Here is a 14,743-nt window from a genome sequence, read left to right on the forward strand (position 1 = left end):
ACACACGCAAATATACATACCTACACAGCTTTCCATGGTTTACCCCAGACGCTTCACATGCCTTGATTCAATCCACTGACAGCACGTCAACCCCTGTATACCACATCGCTCCAATTCACTCTATTCCTTGCCCTCCTTTCACCCTCCTGCATGTTCAGGCCCCGATCACACAAAATCTTTTTCACTCCATCTTTCCACCTCCAATTTGGTCTCCCTCTTCTCCTCGTTCCCTCCACCTCCGACACATATATCCTCTTGGTCAATCTTTCCTCACTCATTCTCTCCATGTGCCCAAACCATTTCAAAACACCCTCTTCTGCTCTCTCAACCACGCTCTTTTTATTTCCACACATCTCTCTTACCCTTACGTTACTCACTCGCTCAAACCACCTCACACCACACATTGTCCTCAAACATCTCATTTCCAGCACATCCATCCTCCTGCGCACATCTCTATCCACAGCCCACGCCTCGCAACCATACAACATTGTTGGAACCACTATTCCTTCAAACATACCCACTTTTGCTTTCCGAGATAATGTTCTCGACTTCCACACATTTTTCAAGGCTCCCAAAATTTTCGCCCCCTCCCCCACCCTATGATCCACTTCCGCTTCCATGGTTCCATCCGCTGACAGATCCACTCCCAGATATCTAAAACACTTCACTTCCTCCAGTTTTTCTCCATTCAAACTCACCTCCCAATTGACTTGACCCTCACCCCTACTGTACCTAATAACCTTGCTCTTATTCACATTTACTCTTAACTTTCTTCTTCCACACACTTTACCAAACTCAGTCACCAGCTTCTGCAGTTTCTCACATGAATCAGCCACCAGCGCTGTATCATCAGCGAACAACAACTGACTCACTTCCCAAGCTCTCTCATCCCCAACAGACTTCATACTTGCCCCTCTTTCCAGGACTCTTGCATTTACCTCCCTAACAACCCCATCCATAAACAAATTAAACAACCATGGAGACATCACACACCCCTGCCGCAAACCTACATTCACTGAGAACCAATCACTTTCCTCTCTTCCTACACGTACACATGCCTTACATCCTCGATAAAAACTTTTCACTGCTTCTAACAACTTGCCTCCCACACCATATATTCTTAATACCTTCCACAGAGCATCTCTATCAACTCTATCATATGCCTTCTCCAGATCCATAAATGCTACATACAAATCCATTTGCTTTTCTAAGTATTTCTCACATACATTCTTCAAAGCAAACACCTGATCCACACATCCTCTACCACTTCTGAAACCGCACTGCTCTTCCCCAATCTGATGCTCTGTACATGCCTTCACCCTCTCAATCAATACCCTCCCATATAATGGGAAACAACAATCTTATACCTCTGTAATTTGCCTTTATACAATGGCACTATGCATGCATTCTGCCAATCCTCAGGCACTTCACCATAAGCCATACATACATTGAATATCCTCACTAACCAGTCAACAACACAGTCACCCCCTTTTTTAATAAGTTCCACTACAATACCATCTAAACCCGCCGCCTTGCCGGCTTTCATCTTCCACAAAGCTTTCATTACCTCTTCGCTGTTTACCAAACCAGTCTCCCCGACCCCTATCACTTCACACACCACCTTGACCAAAACACCCTATATCTGCCACTCTATCATCTAACACATTCAACAAACCTTTAAAATACTCACTCCATCTCCTTCTCACATCACCACTCCTTGTTATTACCTCCCCATTAGCTCCCTTCACCAATGTTCCCATTTGTTCTCTTGTCTTACGCACTTTATTTACCTCCTTCCAAAACATCTTTTTATTCCCTAAAATTTAATGATACTCTCTTGCCCCAACTCTCATTTGCCCTCTTTTTCACCTCTTGCACCTTTCTCTTGACATTTTGCCTCTTTCTTTCATACGTCTCCCAGTCATTTGCACTATTTCCCTGCAAAAATCATCCAAATGCCTCTCTCTTCTCTTTCACTAATAATCTTACTTCTTCATCCCACCACTCACTACCCTTTCAAATCTGCCCATCTCCCACACTTCTCATGCCACAAGCATCTTTTGCACAAGCCATCACTGCTTCCCTGAATACATCCCATTCCTCCCCCACTCCCCTTACATCCTTTGCTCTCATCTTTTCCATTCGGCACTCAGTCTCTCCTGGTACTTCCTCACTCAAGTCTCCTTCCCAAGCTCGCTTACTCTCACCACTCTTTTCACCCCAGCATTTTCTCTTCTTTTCTGAAAACCTCTACAAATTTTCATCTTCGCCTCTACAAGATAATGATCAGACATCCCTCCAGCTGCACCTCTCAGCACATTAACATCCAGAAGTCTCTCTTTCATGCGCCTATCAATTAACACATAATCCAATAATGCTTTTTGGCCATCTCTTATGTATATCTTATGTATATCTCTCTTTTTAAACCAGGTATTCCCAATCACCAGTCCTTTTTCAGCACACAAATCCACAAGCTCCTCACCATTTCCAACACTGAACACCCCATGTACACCAATTATTCCTTCAACTGCCACATCACTCACCTTTGCATTCAAATCATCATCACTATAACCCAGTCTTTTGCATCAAAACTGCTAACACACTCACTCAGCTGCTCCCAGAACACCTGCCTCTCATCATCTTTCTTCTCATGCCCAGGTGCATAGGCACCATTAATCACCCATCTCTCTCCATCCACTTTCAGTTTTACCTATATCAATCTAGAGTTTACTATTTTACACTCTATCACATACTCCCACAACTCCTATTTCAAGAGTAGTGCTACTCCTTCCTTTGCTCTTGTCCTCTCACCAACCCCTGACTTTACTCCCAAAACATTCCCAAACCACTCTTCCCCTTTACCCTTGAGTTTAGTTTCACTCAGAGCCAAAACATCCGGGTTCCTTTCCTCAAACATAATATCTGTCTCTCCTTTTTCTCATCTTGGTTACATCCACACACATTTAGACACCCCAATCTGAGCCTTCGAAGAGGCTGAGCACTCCCCGCATGACTCCTTCTTCTACATAATTGCTGTTTCCCACATCAGCGAGGTAGTTCTAGGAAACAGACAAAGAATGGCCCATCCACTATTATACACGCATATATACATAAACGCACATATACATGCATACACTTATGAACATATACACATGTATACTTACACATACAGACATATACATACATACACATATACATATTCATACTTGCTTGCCTTCGTCCATTCCTGCTGTTACCCCGCCCCATGTAATGTGTAAAGGTGATTCTTTAAAATTCTTTGAGTATGTTCATGGAATGAAAAATGAAATGAAAAATCCCTGTGGTAGAAAGAATATGAAATATATATTCTGGTAGCTCATTAGAAATCTCTTTCAAACACATTGCAAGACTTTTTTTGCATTCCCCTTTTTAATCAGTTTGATGGATGATGCCATGTATCATCAACCAGCTTCTTGATTCTCAGTTTTATCACCCTCAAAGTGCATTGTGGGTTGTGCTCCACCTCCAATCTGTTCTGATATTGTATTTTGATGAGAATTTTTGGATGACATGTTTATAGAGGTAAAAGAAAATATTCAGTACCTCAATGGAATGACATATGTCATCCCCTCCCCAGTCCAAAAATGTCCCTCCTGGAGCTCACATAATTTCACAAATAATGACGTTATATTCTAGGAGCAAAATACCTATATATCTTTAAAATCTTATCTATCTTCCCATTGTTATGCATCCATTCAATTTGCTTGGCAAGATTATCAATCTGTTCATTTCTAAATTCCCTTAGTGACTGATATTCTTACATAATTAGGCAAGGTGTGTGATCTGGACCTTATACATATTCTTCATTCTTTATCTTGTTCATTTCTTACTGCTCCAAATTTCCAGTAATATTTACAACCCAATTGTAACCTTATAAACACTAAGGCTTTCCACCTACTTACTCTTATCTTTCCCTCATGTAAAATTTGTGTTATTAAGATTATGTACATAATGCCTCATCATTTCACTCTTCTCATATATTTTCTTCCATTTCAACTCATCTTCTATCACTTCCTTAACTGGTTCAATGTCTGAATACATATTATATCTACCTCAGCCTTTTCAACGGCTCTTTTGGCTTCTTTCTTTGCCACATCAAGTGCAATACCCACAAGTGAGGGAACCTATACAAATTGAACACTATCACTGTTTTCTTATCTTATGTACTAATTTTCTGTCGAGACTGGCGGTGTGTTCAAAACTAGACAGGAACTCCAGCCGTTCAAAAATTTAAGTCCAAATTATCAGAAAATTGGGAGTATTTATGCCATCAAATGTAAGGCAAATAAAGATGTATACATTAACCAGGGAGTATTTCTGCCATCAAATGTGTATACATCGACCAGGGAGTATTCATGCCATCAAATGTACGGCATATAAAGTATACATTGATTAGACTACTAATAACTGAGAGATGCTATGGGCACAGTCATTCAATACAGAGGGATGACCACAGGAATGTTTTTGCTAAACACTGTCATGAAAACAACTACACTGTAGACCTTAACAACCTAGTCACATTGTACCCAATATGCTACCCATAGCGTCAATGAATCTTTCTTAACTGCTAATACTAAGAACCTTAACTTGTCCCCAGGTAACTTTAAAGCACATCTTATTATCAACCAAATCATTATGAAAGAATTAAGAAGAAACGATAACTTGAGAAAAATAGCTGAACACATCTCGTTACCAAGGTCAACCCCCCTTCACCACAATTTGCCCCCCACTTTCCCTTTAAGGTCAGGCCAATGTATAGTCGAGAGTGGCACAGGAAAGATGAAACTTTTGTGGTGGTATTGGGATTGAAAATCTTTATGAACTGTTTGCACCTGATGAAGCGGATTGTCTCTGTGAAACATGTATTGATGCACATATAGAAAAATTATATGTTGAATTATCTAAACTCCTACTAAACTGTAATTTCACCTTCATAACTATCATCATAGACTAGTGTGATCAACATATCAACTTACATGTACATATATATGTACACAGGTACATACATATTCATAATTGTTCACCATCATCCATTCCCAGTGCCACTCTGCCCCAAAGGATAAACAACACAAATGCTTGAAGGAAAAAGAAAATATAGTAACATATTCTATTCTCCATCTCCACACCCAATCGTTGCCCCCTGTGTCAGCTAGGTACCACCAGGAAACAGATGAAGGCCACATCCACTCGCATCCATTCTCTAGCTGTCATGTGCAATGCACCAAAATCACAGCTCCCTATCCACATCCAGGCCCCACAGACCTTTCCATGGTTAAGCCCGGATATTTCATATGCCAGATATAGGGTGTTTTGGTCGAGGTGGTGTGAAAAGTGCGAGGGTTAGGGAAAATGATTTGGTAAACAGAGAAGAGGTAGTAAAAGCTTTGCAGAAGATGAAAGCCGGCAAGGCAGCAGGTTTGGATGGTATTGCAGTGGAATTTATTAAAAAAGGGGGTGACTGTATTGTTGACTGGTTGGTAAGGTTATTTAATGTATGTATGACTCATGGTGAGGTGCCTGAGGATTGGCGGAATGCGTGCATAGTGCCATTGTACAAAGGCAAAGGGGATAAGAGTGAGTGCTCAAATTACAGAGGTATAAGTTTGTTGAGTATTCCTGGCAAATTATATGGGAGGGTATTGATTGAGAGGGTGAAGGCATGTACAGAGCATCAGATTGGGGAAGAGCAGTGTGGTTTCAGAAGTGGTAGAGGATGTGTGGATCAGGTGTTTGCTTTGAAGAATGTGAGAAATACTTAGAAAAGCAAATGGATTTGTATGTAGCATTTATGGATCTGGAGAAGGCATATGATAGAGTTGATAGAGATGCTCTGTGGAAGGTATTAAGAATATATGGTGTGGGAGGCAAGTTGTTAGAAGCAGTGAAAAGTTTTTATCGAGGATGTAAGGCATGTGTACGTGTAGGAAGAGAGGAAAGTGATTGGTTCTCAGTGAATGTAGGTTTGCGGCAGGGGTGTGTGATGTCTCCATGGTTGTTTAATTTGTTTATGGATGGGGTTGTTAGGGAGGTGAATGCAAGAGTTTTGGAAAGAGGGGCAAGTATGAAGTCTGTTGGGGATAAGAGAGCTCGGGAAGTGAGTCAGTTGTTGTTCGCTGATGATACAGCGCTGGTGGCTGATTCATGTGAGAAACTGCAGAAGCTGGTGACTGAGTTTGGTAAAGTGTGTGAAAGAAGAAAGTTAAGAGTAAATGTGAATAAGAGCAAGGTTATTAGGTACAGTAGGGTTGAGGGTCAAGTCAATTGGGAGGTGAGTTTGAATGGAGAAAAACTGGAGGAAGTGAAGTGTTTTAGATATCTGGGAGTGGATCTGGCAGCGGATGGAAACATGGAAGCGGAAGTGGATCATAGGGTGGGGGAGGGGGCGAAAATTCTGGGAGCCTTGAAGAATGTGTGGAAGTCGAGAACATTATCTCGGAAAGCAAAAATGGGTATGTTTGAAGGAATAGTGGTTCCAACAATGTTGTATGGTTGTGAGGCGTGGACTATGGATAGAGTTGTGCGCAGGAGGATAGATGTGCTGGAAATGAGATGTTTGAGGACAATGTGTGGTGTGAGGTGGTTTGATCGAGTAAGTAACGTAAGGGTAAGAGAGATGTGTGGAAATAAAAAGAGCGTGGTTGAGAGAGCAGAAGAGGGTGTTTTGAAATGGTTTGGTCACATGGAGAGAATGAGTGAGGAAAGATTGACCAAGAGGATATATGTGTCGGAGGTGGAGGGAACGAGGAGAAGAGGGAGACCAAATTGGAGGTGGAAAGATGGAGTGAAAAAGATTTTGTGTGATCGGGGCCTGAACATGCAGGAGGGTGAAAGGAGGGCAAGGAATAGAGTGAATTGGATCGATGTGGTATACCGGGGTTGACGTGCTGTCAGTGGATTGAATCAAGGCATGTGAAGCGTCTGGGGTAAACCATGGAAAGCTGTGTAGGTATGTATATTTGTGTGTGTGGACGTATGTATATACATGTGTATGGGGGTGGGTTGGGCCATTTCTTTCGTCTGTTTCCTTGCGCTACCTCGCAAACGCGGGAGACAAAGAAAAAAAAAAAAAAAAAAAAAAAAATTTCATATGCCCTGATCAGTTCACTGATGGCAAGTTAACCTCAGTATACCAATCATTCCAATTCACTCTATTTTGTGCACACTTTTAACTCTCCTCAGTCAAACCATCTCACACCACATATTGTCCTCGAACATTTCATTTCCAACACCCACCCTCCCCCCAACAACTCTTATCTATAACCCATGCCATGCAGTCATATAGTATTGTTGGAATTACTATTTCTTGAAACATATCCATTTATGCCCTCTGAGATAACAGGCTCTTCACACACTTTCCAGAACCTTTGCCCCCTCCCTCACCCTATAACTCTTCCATGGTTCCATTCCCTGCAAGGTCCACTTGCAAATATCTAAAACACTTCACTTCCTCCAGTTTTTCTCCATTCAAACCTTGCTCTTTTTCACATTTACTCTAAACTTTCCCCTTTCACACACTCTTCCAAACTCAGTCACCAGCTTCTGCAGTTTCTCACTTGAACCAGCCACCATATAGTGTTATTGAGATGGCTTCAATTAGGGCTTCATTTGCCTGTGCCATCTCAGCTAAACAAAGAAAAAATGAGAAAAGATGGAGCATTAAATCACATTGGTTTGCATAGCTAGCTGCCACTGATGACCAAAACACAGTGAAGTATTCTACTTCAGGAAACAGAGTGAAAGTATAGATTTAGTAAAACCATATAGAGTAAAAGAAGAGTGTACTAAATTGTTAAGGATATGGGGGAAAAAAGTGGAAGAAGTGAGGGAATTTAAGTATCTGGGAGCTGTCTTGGGTAAGTGTGGTCATATGGAAGGAGAGATAAGGAAGAAAGCAATAAATTGTAGAAGAGTCATTGGGCCCCTTAATAGAATAATGAGGGGTAGGGGTGTATATATCGAAGTGGAGAGAGGATTAAGGGACATCATAGTCCTCCCAACCCTGACCTTTGCAGCCAGAACATGGACGTAGAATGAGGCACAGAGGTCAAGAATCCAGGCTGTGGAAATGAGCTGTTTGAGATGAGCATGTAGTGTGACTAGATGGAATGAAGAAAGAAATGAAAGGGTGTATGAGAGATGTGGTATGGCAAGGAATGCAAAGGGAATGAATTATAGAGTGGTAGAATGGATGAAACATAATACTTTGAAGTGTTTGGGCATGTGGAAAGAATGCAAGAATGGGAGTTTACGAGGAGAGTGTATGATAGTACAATGAAAGGGGTTGATGCAAGTGGAAGAATGCCTGTGACATGAGCAAATAGGGTGGAGGAATATTGGAGTTAGAGAAACAGAGGAAGAATGCGTGGAATGGTGTATGTGAGGGTGGCATGTAAGGACAGGGATAAGAGGAGACTCCTTTGCCATGGCCAACCCTTGATGGGAATACCTGGAGGGAATGGGCATCAGAGATATACATAGATAGGTTCAATCTTGGCACCTGAATCTTCCTGAAGATTCAGAAGCTCTTTCTGAGCAGCATCATTGTCACCAGATATAGGTGCCACTGGCCCCCTTCAAATGGCAAAAAGGTCCCCTAGGGGGCCATAGCCCCCAAATTGGGAACCACTGCATCTAGAATGAAGGAAATCATTAAGATGCTTGACACCCTTCTTCCTTCTTTAATAATAGGTACCTTAGTTTTTGACATGGTGGGCATACCCTGTGTTTCTGGGGGACTTTCCCTTCCAAGAAATCAGCTTCCAGAGTACCCCTGATTTGCAATAGATCCTTTGCTTTGAATTTATTATGAAGTTTTTTTTTTTCCCATCCTCCTTCATGCCTGTATGCTCTCAGTTCTTGGGGGACAGACTGTGAAGGAAAAAAAAATAGGTTTTGAGGGGCGCAAAAACTTAAATCTTTGAAGCAGGTGTTAACGTGCTTTGCGTACTCCAGATTACACCACAAGTGAGGCTGTATCATCGGAAGTACAGCTCATCAAAGAAATTTTCACTTCAAAGGAGTCTACATTTCCCTGTCACTGGAAGTAGCATAGCCTTATGCTGCAGGAGCCTTTAGAAACGTCTTGGATAACACCAGAATTCTTTCATGGAAACTGGCCTTGGAGTAATTATAAATAAATAAATAATTAAATCTCTGAAGCAGTTTTCCGAGCAATTTTTCCTATTATCCCTTGACTGGGCTACTCCTTTTTCAAAAGATTTTCTCTTTGGGTTTGTGGCTACTTTGGATGGACACCTGTGCTCTGAAAAATGTCTGAGCTTTAAGTAGCCAGTGGGAGGCAGCTGATATATTTTAACCTGGTGTTGGTTGCTGATTGGCTGAGAATGGACCCCTTCAGATGAGCATTAGTCATGAATACCTTTGAGTCATTTGCAAAGGGTGAGCACAGGCTGCTGCCTGCTCACCGACTAAGAGGCTGAACAGAACCTTAGCTGACATATTTCTAAGAAATGTATCTTGATGCCTTAAAGAAAAATGTTTTCATCCTTCAAAACCGATATTTTTCAGCAGGCACACTTTATGAGCAACTGCTTCTGTCTCAGTATGTCTTGTTAAGAAGGGGTGAATCATAGATCCCATCATATGAAATAAGAGCAAAAAGGGTAGAATTCCTTTTTTCTTAGGCTCACCAATGTTTTAATAGAGGGCCTTGGGTTAGAGCTTCAGGTGCTTCTCCAGTTGAGGGCACAACTGGACCTTCCAATACTTTGTGTAAGGAAAAGGGAGTTCCCTAGCACAGCCAACACAATGTTTAGATCTTGTTAGGATCTAACAACTACAAGACCTTGCTATATTTTTGGGAGCCCCACCCCATTTAACCCTTTCAATTTGCAAGTTTTCTCTAAAGTTAAGTGCCCATACACAAGAATATTGAAATTTCAAAATATTTTCCTTTACAGAATAACTCTGTGCCATATATTAATGAAGAAAATACCTCCCAAAAGTAGTATTTTCTTCCCTCTATTGATGTGGGAGGGTGTGGCATATGTTGTACTCTGTTGTTGTATCACATTCACATCTTCATTCCAGGAGATAGAAGGATAGAGTAAAAGAGGCTCTGGGTTTTTGGTGCTTGATCATTCAGTAGTGTGAGAGGCATATTTGAGAGAGAATGAAGTGGATAGATTTGGTGTATGGAGGGCATTGTGTTGTCAGTGGCTTGAAGTAGGACATATGAAGTGATAAGGGTAAACCAATAAATTGTTTGTGGGATGTGGGACTTGGCTGTGGATGGTGGGTTCTGGTTTTGTTGCATTATCCAAAACAACCACAGAGTGGATTTGAGGAAATAAGACTATTCTTCATCTGTCCCAGACACTACCTTGCTAAAGTGGGAGAAGCAGTTGGGTATAAATGATAAATGAAGACCTCTTTATGCTTTTATATGATGAGTAGGGGTTTTTTCTAGATGTGATTTCATTCCAAATAGACCCAAATACATTACACACTATATGGTATTTTACTCGGTATGATTTCACTTATCCCTTTCATATCATTTACAAATTTTTGTCAGATGTAGTACAAAGATCTTTATCATTTGCAAGTCTAAAATCTAGTATTTTTTCACAACTTTCATGTTGATCAACATTACAGGCATTCATCTGACTATGGTTACTTGTTCCACTATTAGGATAAATAATTACTAATCCAAAAACAACATACAGTTTAGACAGTGGATGAAGCCTATTTGACATGGGACTCTTCCTTCAAAAGAGTTGAATTTTGATGTGCCTCTTGATCATATTTAGAATTTTCTTACCTTACCCTGCTTTCCTTTCTCTTTAGGAAAAATCTTTCCCTTTGCCAACAGTGACCACTTTTGGGATGATGCACATGATCTGCAAAGTCTAAGCAGCCGGGTAGATCCTGTGCCCTGGAGTAAGTGGGTCAGTGATGTAATCATTAAGGTGGCCTGTGATTAGTCAAAGGTGGACCCAAAACAAGCAAACTGCCATTACTACAAGTCAGCAAATAGTAAGGATGAGGAAAGCTAGTACTACACCAATGGTTTGATGGGCAGTTAGAAGGTCTTAACCCCCTAAATATCAATGAAATATCTCATTGCTCATGTGACACTGCCTCAGAGATAAAATTTTTCAAACTTCAAAACTACATTTTCATTAAAAGTTCACAAATCTTTCATTAGCTCAACAAATGCTATTGCTTGATTAAAGAGTTGTTGCTTACACTATAATCATAAAATAAGAATGTATGAAAAGAAGAAAGGTTGCCTCATAACATAAACACAAGTTGTGGGTAGGGAAAGAAGGCAAAACAATTAAAGAATAAAACAGGGACACAACAGTAGTTTATGGGTGTTTCAAACCACAAAGAAAACTTAAGTCATGTAAATGTTACTAAAGGAAACCAGTCTATTTTGTTTTGTAAGTTGACAGTTCAAGTAATGGACAAGGTACTCAGTGAGGCCAGACCATAGCTGAAATATGAAAAAAGGTTAAAGAGAAGTAAGAAGAAAAGAGGAAAAGATTCTAAGAATTTTAGCGGAAGCAGTAAACCTTCCTTTTAAAAAGGGCTGGTCATAGCTGTTACGAAAAACATTAGAGGATAGAGTTCCAAAGCTTTGGCCAACCCAAAGTTGCCAGTGACCATAGTATTGTGATACAGTAGCTTGTCAAGTATTATGTAACCTCACAAAAGTTTGGCATTGGCTTGAATATTCATGTAAAGTTGTTGATGCTGTAAGGGATTTTATCCTATAACATGTGTGTATATGGAAAGAGTGAATATTAGTTTAACCAAGACTGTATTGACTATATAAGTAATAAGATTTAATAAAAAAACATTTATTGCATGAACAATGGATATTAACAAAAGATATATATGCAGTAACCAGAATATTTAAGAAAGCTGATGTTTGTGTTTCAGAGTTAAAGGTATTCCTGATGAGGTTGTGATTCTTTAAACTAAATATAAGTTTTATAATAATTTTATGAATTGTTTACAATTATAATTTTATCTTCTTTTTCAGTGAAAGTTTTGGAATATGATAAAAGATTTGCTATCTACAAAGAAGAGTTTATCTTTTACGACTTCAAGAATCCCTTAGGAGTTCCCAGAGACCTTTGTGAACAATTTGATCTCATTGTAGTTGATCCTCCATATCTCTCTGAAGACTGCCTTACTAAAACTGCTATCACAGTCAAGTTTTTAATGAAGCCCAGTGCTAAGATTATTGTTTGTACTGGATCAGTTATGGAGGAGTTAGTAGGGCGGTTATTAAAAGCAAATAAATGCGAGTTTGAAGTAAAGCATGCAAAGAGCCTCAGTAATCCTTTTATGTGCTATGCTAACTATAACTTTGATGATTATTGCCAAAACTGATAAAGCAAAATTGTCTTGAACTCATACTGTGTAATATTACATAAAATTGAATTCAGGTATGATAAGCATTATCCAATTTACAGTATAGTTACTGGTATGGTCAATCATAGTGATTGGCACAAAGTTTTGTTACATCACAAACTTTTCTTAAAATATTTTATATGCTGGAATTCAAATAATTTGTTAAACACCAAGATGATTTCTGTTATGTAGAAATAAAGATTATTTTGTTGGATTTGGTTTTGTTTTTACCAAGGATCTGGAATTCAGGATGAATGAATGGTACTCATCTTTTCTTTGGGCTTAAGAAGAAAGTCATTTATTGTGATATTAAGAAGAAACATTTTAATGAAGGCACTTTTTATTGTTTCCATGTATTCACTAAGTTCTGAATATCTTTTTTATAAAATTATATTAATACAACTTATTCTGTTGCAAGATTTGACTGATGCCTTTCTTGTTTTGATATGGGAAGTTAGATAATCCTTTAGAAATGTAATCCCTTAGTGGTTACGTTTTATACCTTCATCCATTCTTCACCTCACACTTGTCTCTCCATGCAACTTCTGACCTACTCTGTCAATCATTCTCAAATTTTTTCTTACATTTCATACACTTGTCTCTCCATGCAACTTCTGACCTACTCTGTCAATCATTCTCAAATTTTTTCTTACATTACATATTTCACCATCTTTCATCTGCTTTTGGGAAGCAGGTGATGAATGTAGGTCATGTATTGATTATACTTGCTATAGGTTTCTTGTCTTTATTTCTCATTTATAGCCAACTGCTTCTCTCACTTTAGCAAGATAGTGTCTGGGACAGATGAAGAATGGTCTTATTTGCACACATCCAGTCTGTGTTTGTCTTGGATAAGGCAACAAAACCAGAACCCATCACCCACAGCCTATTTATTGGTTTACCCTTACCACTTCATATGCCCTATTTCAAGCCACTGACAACACAGTGCCCTCCATAAACCACACATATCCAATTCATTCTTTCTCAAATATGCCTCACACAAATGAATGTTCAAGCCTGCAAAACCCAGAGCCTCTTTTATTGCATCCTTCCATCTCTTGAATAAAGATGCAAATGTGATAACAGAGTAGGCTGTGTGACAAACTTTCATCTCAAGAAATTAGAATAGAGAGAAACCAATAAAACTATCTTTAACATAAATTGGATTGAGATTTTCATGGGAAATACCTTAAAAAAGAAAAAATGCAATAAAGAAGATACCCAGTAACAGAAAACTGAATTTACAAAGAGGCATAAAAAAGAAGAAAAATATAGTGACAAAAGAGGCAAGAATAAGAAAGCATGAAGAGAAAATACTCAAAAAATGCAAATGTAAAAGTATTAAAATCCTGTAAAACAGAAAATGAATGAAGAAAGAGTTACACAGAACATGGAAAGAAACCCAAAGTTAAGGTTCACATACATGATCAACTCAAAAAAAAATAAATCAAAAACAACCCTTTAAGATTGGAGAAAAGTATGAAAATGATTCCAAGGATATATACAAAGTCTGTTGGGGATGAGACAGCTTGGGAAGTGAGTCAGTTGTTGTTCGCTGATGATACAGCGCTGGTGGCTGATTCATGTGAGAAACTGCAGAAGCTGGTGACTGAGTTTGGTAAAGTGTGTGAAAGAAGAAAGTTGAGTAAATGTGAATAAGAGCAAGGTTATTAGGTACAGTTGGGTTGAGGGTCAAGTCAATTGGGAGGTGAGTTTGAATGGAGAAAAACTGGAAGTGAAGTGTTTTAGATATCTGGGAGTGGATCTGGCAGCGGATGGAACCATGGAAGCGGAAGTGGATCATAGGGTGGGGGAGGGGGCGAAAATTCTGGGAGCCTTGAAGAATGTGTGGAAGTCGAGAACATTATCTCGGAAAGCAAAAATGGGTATGTTTGAAGGAACAGTGGTTCCAACAATGTTGTATGGTTGCAAGGCGTGGGCTATGGATAGAGTTGTGCGCAGGAGGATAGATGTGCTGGAAATGAGATGTTTGAGGACAATGTGTGGTGTGAGGTGGTTTGATCGAGTAAGTAACGTAAGGGTAAGAGAGATGTGTGGAAATAAAAAGAGCGTGGTTGAGAGAGCAGAAGAGGGTGTTTTGAAATGGTTCGGGCACATGGAGAGAATGAGTGAGGAAAGATTGACCAAGAGAATATATGTGTCGGAGGTGGAGGGAACGAGGAGAGGAGGGAGACCAAATTGGAGGTGGAAAGATGGAGTGAAAAAGATTTTGTGTGATCGGGGCCTGAACATGCAGGAGGGTGAAAGGAGGGCAAGGAATAGAGTGAATTGGAGCGATGTGGTATACCGGGGTTGACGT

The 14,743-nt window shown here is 39.7% G+C and overlaps 1 protein-coding gene across 3 annotated transcripts in view; it reads left to right on the top strand.

Moving 5' to 3' along the window:
• Window positions 1-12,637, top strand: part of LOC139754677 (EEF1A lysine methyltransferase 1) — a 51,488-nt gene extending 38,851 nt beyond the window's left edge. For all 3 annotated transcript variants that reach the window (XM_071672224.1, XM_071672226.1, XM_071672227.1), the window contains exon 4: window positions 12,050-12,637. In XM_071672224.1, coding sequence (XP_071528325.1) covers window positions 12,050-12,402 — 353 coding nt within the window. In that variant the 3' untranslated portion in view covers window positions 12,403-12,637. The remainder of the gene's footprint in view (window positions 1-12,049) is intronic.
• Window positions 12,638-14,743: the final 2,106 nt, after the last annotated feature.

This window comes from Panulirus ornatus, chromosome 17 (assembly GCF_036320965.1).
Source record: "Panulirus ornatus isolate Po-2019 chromosome 17, ASM3632096v1, whole genome shotgun sequence".
Classification (NCBI taxonomy): domain Eukaryota; kingdom Metazoa; phylum Arthropoda; class Malacostraca; order Decapoda; family Palinuridae; genus Panulirus; species Panulirus ornatus.